The sequence below is a fragment of the Cottoperca gobio genome, chromosome 16, assembly GCF_900634415.1.
Source record: "Cottoperca gobio chromosome 16, fCotGob3.1, whole genome shotgun sequence".
Lineage (NCBI taxonomy): Eukaryota > Metazoa > Chordata > Actinopteri > Perciformes > Bovichtidae > Cottoperca > Cottoperca gobio.
Genome location: NC_041370.1, coordinates 4,499,097 through 4,518,028, shown reverse-complemented (window position 1 = coordinate 4,518,028; position 18,932 = coordinate 4,499,097). Strand labels below are relative to the sequence as shown.

The 18,932-nt window shown below is 44.8% G+C and overlaps 1 protein-coding gene across 1 annotated transcript in view; it reads left to right on the top strand.

Moving 5' to 3' along the window:
* The first annotated feature begins 3,660 nt into the window (after window positions 1-3,660).
* The window catches only part of LOC115021873 (forkhead box protein O3-like), a 29,584-nt gene continuing 14,312 nt past the window's right edge, over window positions 3,661-18,932 (top strand). The window contains exon 1 of the mRNA XM_029452609.1: window positions 3,661-4,281. Within this exon, the coding sequence (XP_029308469.1) occupies window positions 3,793-4,281 (489 nt within the window). The 5' untranslated portion in view covers window positions 3,661-3,792. The remainder of the gene's footprint in view (window positions 4,282-18,932) is intronic.

The window sequence follows — 18,932 nt, the reverse complement described above, 5'->3', positions numbered from 1 at the left end:
AGATTTTCCGTGCATCAACATGGCACCGTTCACTCGCCTCTACTGTCTTTAAGCATCTTTGACATCTTCAGTTTATTATAATGCACTTCCACTGATTTTCCTCTTTGGGCAATTTGGTTGTTCTGTCTCTTTAAGAGTTAAATTCATTGTCTAAGGCAGATAGTGTTAGTTAATCATTTTTGCTAGACCTCTGAAAAGGGAGAGGCACCATTACCAGCACATGCCTTTTTACTTTCCATTCCACAACACAGTCTTAATTAAAACTCTTGGCACCAATTGTCTTTGATGCCTCTGAACATAATGTTCATAGTTGGCAGAGCACATGCCAAGATGCCACAGAAAGCTCGCTCTTGCTCGGGGCAGGAAGTCTTTAAGTCATCCTACTTTGGGCCAGTGCCATGGAAGGGTAAAATCCAGCTTTTACTACTCAGGAACATTTCCAATACTTGGATTTGAGCCCTCTCCTTCATGTGTCATTGGGAGCCCACATGCTTGTTAGAGAGTGTGGGTTGTTTGCTATGAGGGGAGGAGAACCAGGGGAAGTGTTTTCCCAAACAGGCATTGATCTCCCAAGGGTGTTGTTGTGGCTTCTCCAGCTTCCTCTCATCCTAATCCCAATGGGCAGAATGGTTGCAGGGATACGTTGCGCAACATCATTAGGTTAGCGAGGGCTGCCTGGAGTGGCCGGGCCAAGGAAGTGAGGATGGACCTTGCAGAAATGGGTGGAAAGAACGTGTCCTTTTTCCGCAAGTGAATGAAATTCCAGATAACTTTTTTCACAGTGCAAATTGATGGGCACAAAGCTCTGCCTTGTTGTTGATGTGGTGCTCTGCCTTGCTTGTGGCTGGCTGAGGTGATTACTGCTGTGCAGAACATGCTGTTCCAGGATCAGCCACTCAGCCTGAAGCCACGCTGCCTCTGGAATGTCTGGTATGGGGACAGCGTAGCAGTTAGCCTGGAGGGGACCGAACACATATGTAGTTTTTAAAGTTGTGCTGTCTGGGCCTCCCTCCTCTCTGTCTCTGATTCCTCTTCCTCAGAGTCTTGTTTTTGGAGATTCAGATCTGCTGTGAGCTTCTGAATCTGATCAAACGTCTTCAAAATGACTTTCACTTCATGTGTAATCAAAATGCACTGCGTAGTCTCGGGAGTATTACTCGTGAACAAGCGTCACACGTAGCACTCTGTGTTTCAGATTAGAGGATATATTTAAGTGGCAAAATGATGATTCAAATATAATAAATCATTTTTGCATTAATGAAATGCATAGTTGCAACAGGGCTCGAGGACACAAACAAACTATTAGCAACATGGCATTTTAACCATCTGATTAAATATTTCCTGTGACACACCATGACACATCCTCCCGCTTTTAAAAGCCTGCTATTTTTGACGCACATTTCTCAACATCATGTCTGAGTGCACACGGTTGTGGCTATGTTGTGCAACTTTTAAGTACAGCTTCCTTCCATGCACTCTTTGCACGAAGAGGGCGGGGTCCTCAGACGGTTTTAGCCACCTTGCTGCACAGGTGCTTGTTTTGACGAACTGTGCATGCGTCACTCTAGAATATGAGGGTGTTTTTATTTCAACTATAAGCTAAATATGTCGAGTACAATCCTCTCTTCAGATTGCGACTGCAGAGAATGTACATATCCGTGTCCAAGCACAATTTATTCAGCTGTTGAACATTTTGACTGCAGTCCATTCATACCAACATAGGTCATACTGATTACCCATGGGCGGTTAAAATGCCTGCATGGAACGGTTGCTTAACTTCCAAACATTATCAGAAATTGTAGCAGCCTGTGCGGTGTGTGTGAGCGAGTAGCAGGACTGCCTGTAAAAGTCCATGAATAAGTAATACTGTCCCCACAGCAACCATCAACATAACAGGTGTGAATGTGCATAAAAATGTGAGACAGACTGTTGCCGTAGAATAGCAGAAGAAAGTGAGCTCAGCAAATGTTTTGGACAAAGGTGAAAGGTGAAAGGTGAGGGGAAGTGTGAGGCTTCTATCCCCGTTTCTGTACAAAAAAAAATCTAAAGGGAAATAAACAGCCAATGGGATTCAAACCTGTGACTGTGTACACGCCCTGCTGTCAGATTTGGGTTGAGGGTGGTGGGATGGAGGGGCAGAATCCCTCATTGGTCAGTGTAGCAGAATTACGCACACGGGTCTGACCAGCAGGGCTGAGTCTGCCAGAGTACCGTGTCTTTGGCGTCGAGGCTTGGCAAATGCGATTTGAGATAATAATGTGCAAGTGATTTATGCCTTCTCACTTTGGTTGGAGTGCGGAACTCAGATGATCTTTCAATCTGGCCTCTGAAAACCTCCGTTTCACCTCACTCCTCCCAGATTAAAATCTAGGGTTACCTAATCTCTCTTAATCTGGACTAAATCTGTCTAATCGGCATAGGAAATTACACTGTCTGAGGTATAGCCCGCAAATAATCAGCAGAGTTGAAACCTGCTGCGCACCGTGAGTTCTCCCTGAGGGCATTTGGACGCTGCGCACGTTGCACGGGACTATTTGTTACGCACAAAGGCAGAACAGACACTGTATTTTTAAAAGACAAAAAAAAAAACCTTGTCGAGATTATGCAGGAATTTCCCCTTGTGTAATTTTCACATTGTCTTGTTTTATCACCGCTGGACTTGGGGGCTGGCACACAAAGCGCCTGGTGACGCTCCACTAGAATGATCATTATGCAGAGTTTTGATTAAGAATTTGAGGTTTGCTCTCTCCGTTCATATCAGAGACGTTGGAGAGAGAGAGAGAGAGGGAGGGAGGGAGGGGAAGAGAGAGCGAGCGAGAGAGAGAGAGAGAGGGAGAGAGAGAGTTCGGGATTTCTCTGTAATCATGTTCGGAGAGTATTGATTTCGTGAGCGCACTCCAATTGGCAGCATCTCCACTACAGCGCCGGCGCGTCATCCTCGGTTCACATCGACGGAACGAGTTGTAAGCAAATGAGAACATGTGTGGGATCATAGAGAGTGAGAAAAGGAAAGGGGGATAGAGGGGAGCAAGAGCATGTGTGATAAAAGACTATTTTATCAACCTGACAAGTGGATACGAAATTTGATCGCTGGACTTTTTTTTCTCTTTATATTTTTCAGACTGGGAATTTATCGATTCGTCACATGCGCACGCCTCTTCATTATAATTGCAGACAGTTGGGTGCTGTTCAGGCTGAATGGACTTGAATGTGCCGCTGCCAGCTTAATCCGTGCAGACTGGAAGATTTAATAATTCACGGTAATCACGCATTATCGCCTCAGTGGATGCTCTCAACACAGCTCTGGTGATTTCTCCCCCTCTTTCACCATTCTTCCTGTTGTCTTCTGGAGGATTTATCGACGACTGCTTTTCAAATATGCTCCTTATCTGAAATATCATCTGTTGCTGCAACTGGATTGAAAAGCCCCCATGACTGGCTCTGACACGCGTTTCAGATTGACTGTCTTGAGGTGATGTGGACTGTTAAATAAGAAGCATTTTCATCACCGATTGATATTTGTACTTCAGGTAAAATGGACGAAAAATTATTATTACTTTTATTACTTCTCTTATCTCTTCACGCGAGGATGTGATTTTGCTTGTGTTCATCATGATCCTTTTACTCCGTTGGATTGCTTCCTATTGATTCAGACTGTAAGCTAAATATATTACAAGGCGAATTTTAACGTGAAGTGAAAGCCTACTGAGGACAGTTGAATACGGGGATCGTGGAGGTATTTCCCTCCCTTGCTCTTCCTTTTGATTTATTCCATTTTCAACTGAAGGGTAAATGTTGATGATGGAGGACGACGAATTAGACGCTCATCAGGTTGATTCGGATTTCGAGCCGCAAAGCCGGCCTCGCTCATGCACCTGGCCGCTGCCTTGCCCGGAGGATTTCCCCGGTGGACACGAGGTCAGCGGGGGTCTTCCACTGGCCAACATCAAGGTGGAACCAGAGGACGTCCCGGCTTGCATAGCGGGGCTCGTGGGCGGAACGCCGGGAGAGCTGAAGCATCCAGCCGGCGCCCCGGCACCCACAGGCGCGACGCACCCATGCCTGGCTGGCGCGGCGCTCGATGTGACCGGACCGCTGCGCAAAGCCAAATCCTCGCGGCGGAACGCGTGGGGGAACCAGTCCTACGCGGATCTCATTACCCGCGCCATTGAGAGCACCCTAGAAAAGAGACTCACGCTGTCACAGATATACGACTGGATGGTCCGTTATGTGCCCTATTTCAAGGATAAGGGCGACAGTAATAGCTCAGCTGGCTGGAAGGTAAGGACTAAAACACATGATGGGGATTTGACGTGTTAATCACAGAGTCTCTAGTGATATTACCGAGTATTATTCCTATTCACTAAGCCATTATGATTTTTTTTCACCCCTCGTGCCATACACATGTCACCATGGGATTCCGTGTCGGTTACGCATGAATGGTGCCATGCGTTATCTTGTCTTAGTTCATTACTGCCGTCAGTCATTCTAGTAGATCATTGATAGCAGAATGTTATAGACTGGAGTATAGTCACTTGCTGTGTGTGTGTGTAACGAGGCTTTGCTCATCTCAGAGCAGCTCATGATGGGCAACAGCGTCCGTAGTAGTGCATGAAATCCTTTCACCAGGAGCAGGACCACAATGGTTAATGATTTATTTCCATATCTGCTGCGAACAAATGAGGCAGTTAAAGAGAAAAAAAAACCCTATTCAATCCACATTTTCAGACACATGTTCTTCTACTTATCAGTTTAAAAACACATCAAAAGAGGGAAACTTAGTAGTAGGAGATTACAGGTCAGCTGTCCACAATGTAAATATTCAGAATGGTGTTCACAACCGACCACAGTCCACCACCGCTGCCTGTCTGGCTGAGAGCCTAGAATAACCTCCTGGACATCTGCCCATGTTATCAGCCTCTGCTCCCAGCCTCATCATGTTGCTATTCATTATGGTCATCTGAGGACAGGAAGAAGAGGCAGGGAGATCAGCAGGGTAGCAGTGCATGTCCTCATGTTGCACCTTTGCTGAGCCGAGACCTTAAGGTCTGTACAGTATGATAACTCTGGACACTTGAATGCATTGTCACTGTCATCACAATCTGTTTTTAAACATGACTTCACATTGGCCAGCCATACTTCTTATTTTCCAGCATAAAGACATTACTGAATAGATGTATCCCATTTCATACTTACTTCCTGACTTGTTGATTTGGCAGCGTCCCATGACTTCGACCCGCCCAGAACCACCAAGGCGTGCCGATTCATATCATCAAAAACAAAATAATAGCCTGTTTCCAGCTACATGCATTATTATTTTTGCCTTTCTAAAGAAATCAGTCCGTTGTTAAAACTTGTTGCTGTTGCAAAAACATAAACTCTGTCACCGCTTGGAGTCTCTAATCTCAAGACCCTGAATGACACCTTAAGCCTGTCCCGTTAAAGTGAACTCCCCGGGTTTGTTTCATTAGCCCAGCAGTTGCACCAAGAGTCTTCGACCACAGAGCCTCTTTATCTTCAGTGCTAAAGTCCTAGTCTGCTATTTATGAAACTGCAAATTAGGGGGGGGTTAAGAGTGGCAGACTGAGGTCCGGGGCTATTTCAGGCCACAGGCGAGACATGGGGCCCATTCCATGTAATGACGGGGCATTAGGTAAGTCGTTTAAAGCAGTCAGCCATAATGCCAGTAACCGGGCTGACCTGGTTTTGGTCAGAGACAGAATGGTAATGTCAACATACACTTAGGAGTCACATGTAACTTACTTACAGGAACCAAACAAACAGCACATGGAAATATTCACATGTACAGTAAAACTCCCATTTCTGATGCAACTGCCTACCTTGGCTCTTGCAATACATTTGTTCAACTTTTAAGTAAACTTGGCTCGTCAAATGAGAATCCCATTTGAATTTGCTGGATTTCGAATACATAATGAAGCCCTGCAGAACGATTGTGACATAAATGTACATGCAAATTATTTCAGGAAGGTAGTTATGGAATAAAAAAACAAGGGTGTGGACACAAAACATCTGAGAGATCAACAGTGGGATAGCATGCAAAGCCTGCTCGTGAAAGTATGACGAGGTTTATATAAAGTCACATGTTAGGAGTCCATGAACCCAGGACCCCAAACCACGCTACCTCCCCCGTCACTTGCGCGCAACGCAGGTGCTCTACTCATACATGTAATTTTGCAATCATATCAGGCAATTATATTTGACAGCAGCATTTGCGAGTTGGAAAACATTACTTGTATCATTCACTACATTTTCATCTCAATCAAAAATATCATGCAGGAGCAAAGCATTTGATGCAAAACAGTCTGTTTTTTTGTTGTTGTTGTGGCAGGCAAAGGGGGGGGGGGGGAAGATAAAAGAATTGTTGGTAAGCTGCTGATGAAATAAAATGAAATGAAGTGGTATAGCTTGGCAGTTTTGCGTAGGAGGCGGGCGGGCAGGGGGTTGGGGTTGATGGCTTGGTGATGGGTGTTAGACAGCCAGTACACCTAGACAGATGCCATTAAGCTCTTTATAAATACCTAATGGCTTCTGATTTCTAGGAAAGATGCAGTATTCTGAGGTCATGACTTTCAAATCCCTTCCTTATGGAAAGGAGTTTACCTGGGACCGTGGACCTTATGGTACTTTCCCTCAGTCACTACTGCAGTGGAGATTAAAGGCAACTTCACTGGCCTTTTTTATTTCCCAGTGTTCTATAACTACAAGCTGATCCAACAAAGAAATGTGCAGGATGCTGTAAAGTTAGCAATTGTGTCTAAAGCCCCATATTTATGGTTGTGTTTTTATGTCTTTCTGGCTAATTATATCTAAATATATCCAAGAGTGCATGTGGATACATACTGCATTTGTGTGTGGGAGAAGCACATGTCAATTGCAACAAAGCATCAGTGTTGGGAGTGTTGTGTGTGTGTGTGTGTGTCTTTGTGGGGGCTAGTGCAGGGGGGAGGGGCTGTCTACTTCTATAGGCGTGTGTGTTTGGGCCTGCTGATTGGTCTGACAGCATGTCACTGCAGAGAATGCTGCGTAGTCTCGCTCTTGACTTCATAATGCCTCTAATGGTGGGGTTTAAAGGCAACTTGGTGTGGGGAATGCCCTGTAGGCGCCTAGAAGTTCATTAACTTCAAGGGGGTTAGATACTGCCATTGTTATGCTTGGGGGGGTTGCTTTATTCTGCATGTCAGTGTGGGGAGTTATGGGACATAGAAGTCCATAATACACCAATGCTTTTGGTGTGTTAAGTGTTTACACATTATGTTTTAGGTGTATGCAATTGTAACTACAGTGCATCTGTGAAGAATGTGTCTGTGTCTGCCTGCTTTAATGTACGACACTCAGTTTCACCCTGTATGTGTTTACGGGGCTTTTTCCGGCGCCTGGTCAGTCGGATGCCAGGGGATTGCGCAGCAGGTCGGCAAGGGTGCCAGGCAGTCACTCAGACACTTTAATCCAAAACGAATAGACTGTTATTTATAAAGTGTTTTTTGGTAGCCGCCTGTGCAGGGTCAGCAGGGCAAAAGGTCATAGGGCTTCCTTTAATGACAGAAATCAGACAGACAAGAGAGAGGGAGCTATGAAGAGTGCATGTGAAGACATTAAGAGAAGAGGAAGAAAGATGTCTCTCTAGGTATATGTCTCGTCTTATCTTCTGTAAAGGCACAGGCAGTAGTATTTATGATAGTGCTGGATCATATCACTTTATCTAATTGATTTATTAGTAAAGAGACAGACAGATTCTCGCGATCCTGTCACTACGAACGGGCTACGGCAGCTGCAGTCGAGAAACACTTGTCAAATATGAGGGATATGAATGTCAAATGTGCAGAAGAGAGTGTGTTTGACAGAAGCTTAGCATGGAGTGGAGAGACTTGAAACTTTCTGAGTGTGTGGAGTTGCTTGCTTTTTTCTGTTGTGTGTGTGTGTGTGTGTGTGTGTGTGTGTGTGTGTGTGTGTGTGTGTGTGTGTGTGTGTAGGAATGCATGCTTGCGTCGCTTGTTGATGGTTGGGGAGTCTGGAGAGACTGGAAAGTATCCTAGACTTCAGCTGATTCATTTTTTATCCTCCGTCTTGGCTCAGGGGAGCAGAGTAATTTAAGAGTGCGACAGACACACATTCACACACGTACACACTCAGAAAATGAGAGCATATGATGCATGCTGGACAGATTTATGGTGTAGGATTATGAGCACCTTACATCTCCCCATGACTCCTGCAGCGTGAGCCAGGTTTGGTTCAGGCAGTATATTCGGGTTGAGCTGGGGTTCTGATGCCAAGAAGCCTGTTCTCACTGCTGGTTTTTTTTCCCTCCCCCTGCAGCCGCCAGGCAGCCGTGGCAGTTCATTTCTCACAGAAAATGATTAATGTACATGCAAATTACCAAAGCATGGGCAAGCATTCAAATATGCGAGACAGCAATCAGGAGACAGTAATATGAAAAACAATATAATTTTTGCCTTAGATATTACTTTGCTCTCTCCTATCACTCCATCTAGCAGACACCCATGTCATCTCCTCTTTTATCTCTCCGCCTTTCCCTTTCGATCCGTCCGTCTATTAGACATTCTATACATTCTTTCTGTCTTAGTGGTTTTTGGTACAAGAGCCAATTGAGGTGAGGAGTCTTTCTCAAGAGAGCTACGGCGTCAGTCTCCTGCCACTGATCTAGATTGCCTTAAGCAGTGTGCCTCCTCTCATCTAAGAGAAATCTCATATCTCACATTATCTCAGAGATAATAGGATAACAATGCTGGATTTTCCTCAGCTCGACTCCTCTCAGCTACCGGGTCTTTTGGAGCAGAATACAAGAGGATGAGACCATCATGTTCCCAATTCGACAGGGTTGAACTAATTTGGATGTTCTTCTGAGCTGAACTGAACTTCAACTGTTGAAGCATTTCTTATCCAGCCTAAAACCCGTGGCTCTGCAATTACATTTGTATTTTACAGCCCCTTTGTTGACATTTCTCACAATATTAAACGCTCCTTTCACTTCCTTTAGTGTTCCTAAACTGAAGATGTAAAGAGAATTTGTCATTCTTTTCCCATCGCACTATTTAGGGTGATGGTTTCCAATATCCCTTCTGGCTCACGCAAACACACATTTGCACGAAACACACAACACACTTGTGCCTCCTCAAACCACCCATGGAGGAACACTCTGTTCTTGGGTGGGGTGAACCATTTTCGGGAGAGAAGGGGTCTGACCGAGAGCGGAAGCGACTTTCTGCGGTGCTGTTTTGCTGTCTGATTTGTTTTGAAACCTGTCTGACTCGCTGCGATTGGCTCATTTGGAAGGCGTGGCACTGTTTGGTAAGCGCCCGCGGATTTTTTGGCAAAACCGTTCACAGCTGCAGGGACAGAATGTGGTGTGTGTATCTCTCTGAGGCTGTGTAAGAGATGTCATGGAGATGATGGGAGAGGAGGGGACGGCGGCCTTGAGTGTTACACCAGCGCTGTGTGATTAGAACACATCTCTTTTTATTTCCATGGAAAGGGTTGTGAAACTGGGGAGGTAACAGAGAGAGGTCTTCTTCTGTTGAGGGCTCTGTATATCTAGACACACACTGAGCTCTAGGCATGCAGCCACAATGCCCACATTTCAATAAAACGGGAGTAAAAGTCCCAGTGTTCTTGCTCAGTTACCCTCCAGCCACATCCTATTGACACCAATACCCCTGTGACTTGTAGCCTTACTAATAAAAACTCCATGTGTTTCTTATATTCTGCTAGTTTAGAGGGAACACTCACACATTTTTGTCATCTGAGTTAATAGTAATATTACTCCCAGCGTACACTTCTTAGAATAAAAGCATTTTGCGTTCATGAACATAAATAATTTCCTAAATGACTCATCAAATAACTGGCTTACTTCTTAGAAATTACAAATTATTTCTCAATGCAATGCGGTTATGAAAATGCCCATTGTTATTACGCATGCTCGATCAGTAGAGTAAACTGAATGGACGGGACGCACTCATTGAAAAGGCTTTCTTCTACTATGTGAGATATTTGGCATTTCTCAAATTCAGTCAAGTGTTACGTCGAAGTCGCTTATTTTAATACAAAGAAAAGTCTGTCAGTTTCAATCTGATAGCGAGTTATTTTGTCCCAGAGAACGGTTATTTGTATTGCAAATGGCTTTGGATATTCACTTCAGCGTGTGAATAAAATGTGTTGGACCTTGTGGTGCTTGAAATCTTTGTCTCTGTGTGTGTAGCTGCATGCTTGTTGCTCATCTGTGTCAATGTGCATAATGTGTGATTGTCGCCGTGTGTGTGTGTGTGTGGATGTTTATGACTGCATTTCTTTCCCTTTTCCCTTGCATCAGTGTATGAGTGTGTGTCTGTGTGTGTGTGTGTGCATGTGGGTGTGTTGGGGGGGGTTGATGGGCTCAGTGGGAGCCCGGGTCCCGGGGGAACAGCTCTCGTTAATAATTCAGACGAGGCTCATTATCAAGGCAGCGCAGATTTCTCCCTGATTCCACCTTAATTGCAGGCAGGCTGCTCCACTCAGGCAGGCGGTAGTCACGCTGGGTCGACTCTCTCTGTCTTTTTCTCCACGACTACAGGGCCCGCTCTGCTCCGTCTTCAGTACTCACCCGTATCACGGCAAGACGGCCTCAGGCTAGCCTTATCCATGCTAGCGTACACCTTAATAGCCATAAATGTACTACGAACATGCTATTGTCTTTGTACTTAAAGGCATGCCTCATATATTTCTGATTAGATGCAGACCCGTGCACCGTTTGGGCATCGCTATGGAATGTTTGGATCAGAAAATTAATCTGCAACTATTTTTTGTTAAACTGAGAATCACTTCAGCCATTTGTCAGAGATAAAGTTTCCAGCCTCTCAGATGCCGCTTTTCATAGTTTAATACATTTAATATTCTGCATTTTATCTTCACACTTTTTTCCGACGAAAGGATTAACTGTACTGCATGTCATTTATTGATAAAGAATCATTAGTTGCAGCCTTTTGTAGGTTATATGGTTTATGGTTAATTATGGCTGAAGTACCATTTGTGCACTTGCAGATCCATCTAAAACATAAAGCCTTATGATGATGCACACTACAGAAGGCCTAATGTGTTTTCTTGTGGTTATATGCTTTGTGATATATTATAATGGCAAGTTTATCCTTGAAATAGCCTATAGCATATTATCATACTGATGACACTATAGAACGTGTGTTGCCATGATTGATATCCGGCTACAATAATACTCCTCTTCATGACCATCTGTAGGCTTATGTAATGTATCTTGTCTTCATAATTTACACTGACTGATGGGTTTCCATTCAATCCATTCACTGAAGCCCCGTCGAGAGAGCAACATAATGGGCCTGATCTTGTCATACATGTATATGAATATTTCAAATCAGGCCATTGTAACTAGATGGGGCTTTAGATAAACAACACAGATGCTTCTTCCTCTTTGCTCTCCCTATAAGATGAAGTGTGCTCAGAGCTGTATTTCTCTGCCGGCCACAAAACTCGCGTCCCACAAATCATGGTGCCCATATTTCCTAATTCAATTTTTCTATTCGTCAGATATCTCTTCCTGTATGCAAGGGATTGATGGCCGTGTGCGTGTGTGTAAATGTGTGTGTTTACGTGCACGCATATTGCCATATCTGTCCCTGAGAAAGAGATGATGTATACCGAGCTAAACGGTGTATTTCACAACGCTCCATCTCCGAGACCCTTCCTGGCAGCCACGTGCCGGGTCTCTCGCTCCTCTCTGCCTGTCCATCAAGCCCCTGTCATGAGCCAAAGGATTGTGGGAGGGGGGGAAAAGGGAGAGCATGAGGGCCGTCGATCAGTTTACCTGAGCTTGGCGGTCCCGGCAAGTGATGGAGGGAGCCGGCTCACAAAGGAAAATGTAGTTAACGTTGACTGATCGGAGCAGGTAGATAGAAAAAAAAAAGGAGGGCAACGGAGAGGAGGAGTAGCAAGAGTTATGTTCAAGAAAGATGCTTGTTATGCTAATAGCCGGTGGATATGCTGCGGCTGTGCCATGCGCCCGCGGCTGATGGATGGCGCTGCGGAGGTCACCTCGGGTAGTGGCTGGTCAGGAACCGCCACAGCACCCCGCTGAGCTGTAATGTCTGCTTACCTGTGCTGAAAAGAAGAATCTGACCTTGGAAAGAAATCCCTTTTACATGTGCCTGGGCGTGTACATATGTGTGTGTGTGTAAAACAATTCATGTGTGAGCAAATCTGTGTGGGAGCCAGCATATGTGCGGGGAGGTTACAGGATTGGGGCGAGGTTGTTGGGTTATGAGGTGACTGTGAGACCAGCTGGGATTGAGGGGGAAGGGGTGTGTGTGTGTGTGTGTGTGTGTTTTTGAGGGGAAGTATGGTTAGACAGGGGGGTGAAATTCTTCCCTCCCCAATTGGATTGGTATGTCACTGGCTTGAATCTGGGTCAGGACACTGGGTCCGGTGTTTAGTATGCTGACCGTGTGAGGTCTGAACTCCGAGTCTGCTCATAGCCCTGAATGAACCCAGCACGTCTGCCTCACTCTGTCTCCGTTCACCCTTTCTCTCTTTCTCTTGGACCTTTTTATTTCATCGCCGTCTCTTCCCCCTCTTTCTCCTCAGTTTTCTCTCTCTGTGCAGACAGCCCTTTTCTATCCCCTCCTCTGTCTCTCTGCCTTTTTTCTTTTCGTACCCCAGGCTTTTTCTTTTTTTCATACCCTTCTTTCTCGTGCTCTCTTTTTCACTGTCAGTCACTCACAGCCTTCTCTTCTCTCCTCACTTGTTCTATTTCACACTCTCAGTCCTCCCAACAAAGTAGCCTTTTTATCACTCATTTCCCTCTTCCCTCGCTCATTTCTCCTGCTCCTTTCATGTGCTTTTAAAATCCCCTTTTCATCTTTAGCTCTCTTTCTCTCTCTCTCGCCTGCTCTCTCCCTCACACGCACATGTACACACACATACGCACACACTGGCTCATTCAGTCATTCCTTTATTATCCCAAAACTAAAGTGATAAATGGCTCTCTTTCTTCTCCGTAAATGTCACTCGGGGAATTGTCTCTGCTCATTGATTGACTGGAGTAGAAGGATGGCCACACATGCACATGCGGCAGTCGCTCACACGTGCACGCAGGCACAAAAGAGAAAGACAGAGGAAGAAGAGAGAGAGAGAGAGAGAGAGCAGGCAAATGATCTATCATTAGAAGTACAGCTTGGCTGGGACTGTCAGGGTTAACATCTGGCCCTCACAGGTCCAGCTTTCTCTCAGAGGCTGATGCATTATTTGAAGAACTTGTGCGGTTGGTTTATAATGAAGCATCAATTCTCAACAGGACTTGGCATTCACGGGAGTGCTGGGAAGCTGGAGCTCGACAAGGGATCAATCACAGTTAAACAATCTGAGCAGGCAGGCCGGTCCGTCTTGCCATTATTTTCTTTCTGGAGTGACGTGACGCAGAATGCATAAGTGTTATTCCCAGTTTGATCATTTGTCTTCAGTATATCCTTAAGTGTCAGAAAAGTACGGGCCAAGGAATTAGGCATCAGAGCCATTGTTTAGTCCAGACAGTGTGTGTGTGTGTGTGTGTGTGTGTGTGTGTGTGTGTGTGTGTGTGTGTGTGTGTGTGTGTGTGTGTAAGTAAGTAGGGGTTAATAATGCTCAGTCATTTTCTTAATGTCTCATTCACCCTGCCTCAGGCACTACAGCTTGATAAAGGTCAGGACTACTGGTGGTTGCATGTCATCTTCCCTTATTTCATTCTCTTCACTGCACAGCAGGGTGGAGGGAGGAAAGGAAAGTCCGCGGCAGCGAGCGAAGATGCTGATCCACGTCTCTTCATTCTCCGAACCAGGATAAAGAGATTTAATAGGGAGACAGCGGGGAGACGGGGGCGGCCGGCTCAGTCAATGAAAAGGGGATAACAATTTTAAATTGATAGAGAGACAGAGATAGATAGACAAGGAGACAGAAGTGAGGAAAATGGAGAGGGAGAGAAAAGAGAGCTAGAATAGTAGAGAGTAGATTATAGGGCATCCAAGCAGGACTGGAAGCCAGACTTGGCTGCACTTCAGCTACACTCTGCACTTTTCAGCTCAAGTGTGCGTCCATTAGTGCACTCCCATTGCACTCAGAAAGTCATGCACTCTGAGATGCAAAACATGCACATGCACACACAAACACAGTAAACTTCTTGTATACTGTTCATAAATGCAAAGCCCCACAGACGCACAGTACAGTTAGCTTACAGTAGCTCTGCCCTCACACACTTTTACCCAAAACGCTACACTGACCCAGTCCTGCTCCGTCTCTCTCTCTCCTTCTCACTTTCTCACACACACACACACACACACACACACACACACACACACACACACACACACACACACACACACACACACACACACACACACACACGTTCACGATCCCTTCACTAACCACCAGATTGCTTCCCGTCAAAATAAATAATTAAATGCAATAACAGCTTCCGAAAAAAGATCCCTCAATTAGTGCAAAATGGGTAAATGGCGTGGGGTAGGAGCTGCGGGGGGGGAGAGAGTGGTATTTCGGGAACACACAGACACATACACATGCACACAATCTATTACATAAGGCAAATCATGACCCAAGAAGGTTTTTATGCAGTTGTGCAAGGGTAATTTGCCCCCTCCCCTTTAGCAATCAGCTTAGCGTCTTTTCACAAATCCTTACAAGTGATCCATGCCCAAAGACCGGCATTCCGGGGAAAGATCTAGATGAGTGCCAAGGAGGTGCAAGAGGGGCAGCTGCGGGGAGGCCGCTGGGGTCAAGGCTGTGTGTGTTTGTGGGGTTGTCTTTGTACATTTCCAGGGCTGTGTTATCTGGAGTGGTGATAAGAAAGATGTTGTAATTCATGCAAGGGAATTTGTGTGTGTATGTGCGAGAGAAAGAGATACAGGGCCAGGCATTGGTCTTCCTATGGAAAAAGGTGTGTGTGTGTGTGTGTGTGTGTGTGTGTGTGCGTGTGTGTTTGTGTGTGTGTGAGAGAGCATCGAGCTAGTGGCTGTGTGGTAAAGGGCAGAGGTTGCGATGTTACCTGGCTATGATGCGGGAGTAGAAACTGAGAGATTGCGTGTTTATTGACAGCGATTGGTGTGGTTGGGAGCTTTACAGCCTGTTTGACCGTTAAGATCAGTAATTACTTTGGAATTACCAAATCCCCTATGTGGGAGATAAAAGCGTGATTCAGACGTTAGTAGGGCTCAAACAAACACTTTTTGTCATTATTGCTTAATCTATGTATTATTCTAATGAATAGATTAATTGTTTAGTGCTTAAAATGAAGAGCGTATAGGGACAAAGCCCTAATGCAAACACCCAAAGACCAAGGGGTCATCTTGGGCCCATGTGACACTTTATGAAACATCTCGAGGCTTCAGTGGTCTTGTTTGCCTTGTAGCTGCCACGCTGTCCTCTGTTGCACCTGGTTGGTCACGTGTTCCTTGTGCAAATGCTCACATGCCAGTTTCATTTCTGACTCCACGCCATCTAAAACTCTTAACAGAGCTGGCATCTGGCCAAATAGCAGGGCTATAATACTAAACTACACTCATAGCAGGTGCCAAAACCAAGCTCACAAATGTTTCACTGGGACAAATGTATTACAGAATGGGCCTAATCTGTGTGTGATAAATGCTACAACAGTACAGCAAACAGATGGATCCCTGAACCTGGAAATCTACTGTGTAAGCAAACGGGGGGAGAATTAGCACTTGTGCTAACAGAGCTATCTTTGTTTAAGCGGTTCTGTTTGCTAAATGTCAGGCATGTTGATTCTGGTATTCAGCAGCACAGGTCACAGACCTGAGGCCTGTACGGAGCAGGATTTGGGGTTAGCGAGGTAACTTCAGGGTTAACCTGGGTTTTCTGTCCGACGACATAACCTGCAGATGTTCGGGATAAGAGATCAAATTGTGTAAAAGCGGCGCCTGCTGACCAATCGCAGCTCGGTGCGCAGATCGTAAGATAATACGAAGGAGTTATAGGCTATATAAAGTCATAATCCAGTTTAAACTGTGTGACTCTTAGTCTGGATCATGTGTTGAACTTCCTCATATTCGTCTCACTATTGTAGTTTGCTCTTCATATGTAACATATGACGCTCTGCTGACACTTGTCCATGTCTGTGATTGGTCATATGCTGCACACCCCGCCTCTTTAATCTGAACGCGCTCATAAACTCCGGGTTGATTTACCGAGTTGATAACCATCGTCGTGGGACCGCTTAGCGGGATCACGGTTGTTAGGGTTAGTTAAACCAGATAACACAAAGATATCTTGGGTATTTTGACCTTGCTTCGTAGTACAGGCTTCTGGAGGGATAGAAGGAGATCAGAGGGATCACTCTGACTAAAGAGAGGGAAGGAATGAGAGAACGACTGATGGTTCATGCGAATGACTGTGAACATGAAGCATGCTGATACTGAAAGTGTCAGATGAGTGGATGGATTGATGGGTAAATGTACAAATGAATAAGATGATGGTTGAAGGAGTGAAGGGCTGCCACGAACAACATGCAAGGGATGAAGTGTTGAGACGGTATGTGGAAGGAAGGAAGTGAAAAGAGCGTATGTCTCTCATGTGTAGAACAGTTGTTCCACCTTGCTGTGGTTAAGTGTAGCTCAACTTGCAATGATGCTTAGTGCAAAGAGAAGAGCGTCTGTGTGATGCAGAGTGGGTGAAAATGGGAGCAATGGGCTGAAATGGAAAGATGTAAGCGGAGAAGAGAAGCAGGATGGATAAATCTGGAGCTGGGGAAATGAAAAGCTGCAACGCACCGTGCTTAAGTGAGGGCACGGCTTGAGAGATACAGGGAGGGACAGAGAGGGTCAATCAGATATGCAGGGTGAAAGGGGGTAAGATGGATGGAAGGAGGGAGAGTGACAGAGGGGAGAAAATGACAGAGGAGGGGGCCGCGATGGGGTCTTTGCGGTGGGGCGATTGCGTGACTGAGAGGAAAGTGCACTGCTGTGTGTGTAATGCTCTCAAGACGGATATTAAGACGCGCTGCCCGACTCACAGTCACTGCCCCTCTCTCCCCTTTACTCTCCTCCATTCTGCTCCCTATCTCGCTCCCTCCCCGTCCACTAATGATCCTCGCGTCCTGCCACACTGCCAGGCTGAGTGATGCCCGCTGACAGTCGCACTCAGGCGGAAACGCTGCACCCCCCTTCCAGGAGTGCTGTGACACACACACACACACACACAACATACAGAGGTGTAGCACTTTCTCACATGTATGTATCAGCTTCTTGCAAAGCTGCTGACAGATGTGTGTGTGTGTGTGTGTGTGTGTGTGTGTGTGTGTGTGTGTGTGTGTGTGTGTGTGTGTGTGGGTGTGTGTGGGTGTGTGTGTGTGTGAGAGTGTATATAACCATAACCCTCTCTGCAAACCCACCAAACCCATTCACGGTGCACACAGTCACGCACTTACTGTAAATATGCCTCCATCCAGCTGCATCTGTCTTCAGGAATTTTTATGTGATGGATAGACGTGGGCCATCGAGGTAATCACAGGGTACAGCTAGCTCGATAATGATGCTCCCAGTCTGTCTTTTGGCCTGTGAGCTTGATGACAAATGAATTTGTAAAAGCCGACATGGTGAAAATGAGAAAACTATAGAAAACAGATTTTGAAGTTAAGAATGGCTGACTATAGAGGCACAATGGTTCGCATAGAATTTTTCATGTCGTTTCTGCAGGTACGGCATCAAAGTTGCGGATTAGTCCTTTGACGTACTGCATATGTAATCCACTTTATTTTGAGATTCAGATGACAGAATTAGACAATTGGTGATCATTGCACTGAAGTATCCTGTTGACAGCAAAGTGAAATCTTGAACTCAGCCTCTTAAAGTACAGTGAGCCTTGCCAATGCAGTCCCTTCTCAAAGGTTAATTCCCCTCTCAGTACCTCCACTGGTTTCCCTCTATCATGCCTAGAGTGTGTTGGCAGTAAAGGCAGTAAAATGGGGGAGAAGGGGGAGGGAAAGCAGCTCTTGGTGCTGCTGCTAGTTTTTAAGTCAGTGGAATTATTATTATTATAATATATATATAATATATATAAAAAATATATATAATATATATATATTACATATATATATATATATTATATATATATATATATATATATTATATATATATAATATATATATATTATATATATATATATATATATATATATATATTTATATATATTATATATATTATATATATATATATTATATATATATATATATATATATATATATATAAAAGATAAGATAAGGTTTCATGAGCAGTACCTTAAGTGACAAAATGGTTAACTTTTTAAAACCCAAACAGCATTTTTCACGTTTACTTCAGAAATATTTAACCCTAAACTAACTATAAATTATTTATAAAAATGAGAGAGCATCTATTTGATGGTCAAAAAGTAAAATCTGCAGTTTCATAACGTTCTAAAAAAAATGAAGTTATATTATATTATATATATATATAGTTATATTATGTGATGCACATCAGTGTCACACATTGAATTTAGCTGCAGTCTTAGATGTCTCAGCCTCTGATACCTAAATCCTGTCACCTAAATGAAAATGCTCCCATCAGTACCTTTCTCTCCGAGCCTTTCCATTCCTATACTTCTTTCTGTGAGGCACCTTCCATTTTCCCGCCCTAATCCAACCTATCCAAGCAGAGGCTCCGATCCCGACTGCCGAGGGGAGATTAGGAATTAGGTCACAGCATCTCACTCCTCTAATTAGATGCTGTGAGTGTACGCATGTCGGTGTGTGTGTCTGTATATGCGTCTGCATGCTGGATGCTCTTAATCCGTAGGTGGCCTCTATGGTAATGCAGTGTCCTGGGAAGACGCGTTAACCCGCATCTTTGTTACTCTCCATATGTTATCAAAAAATG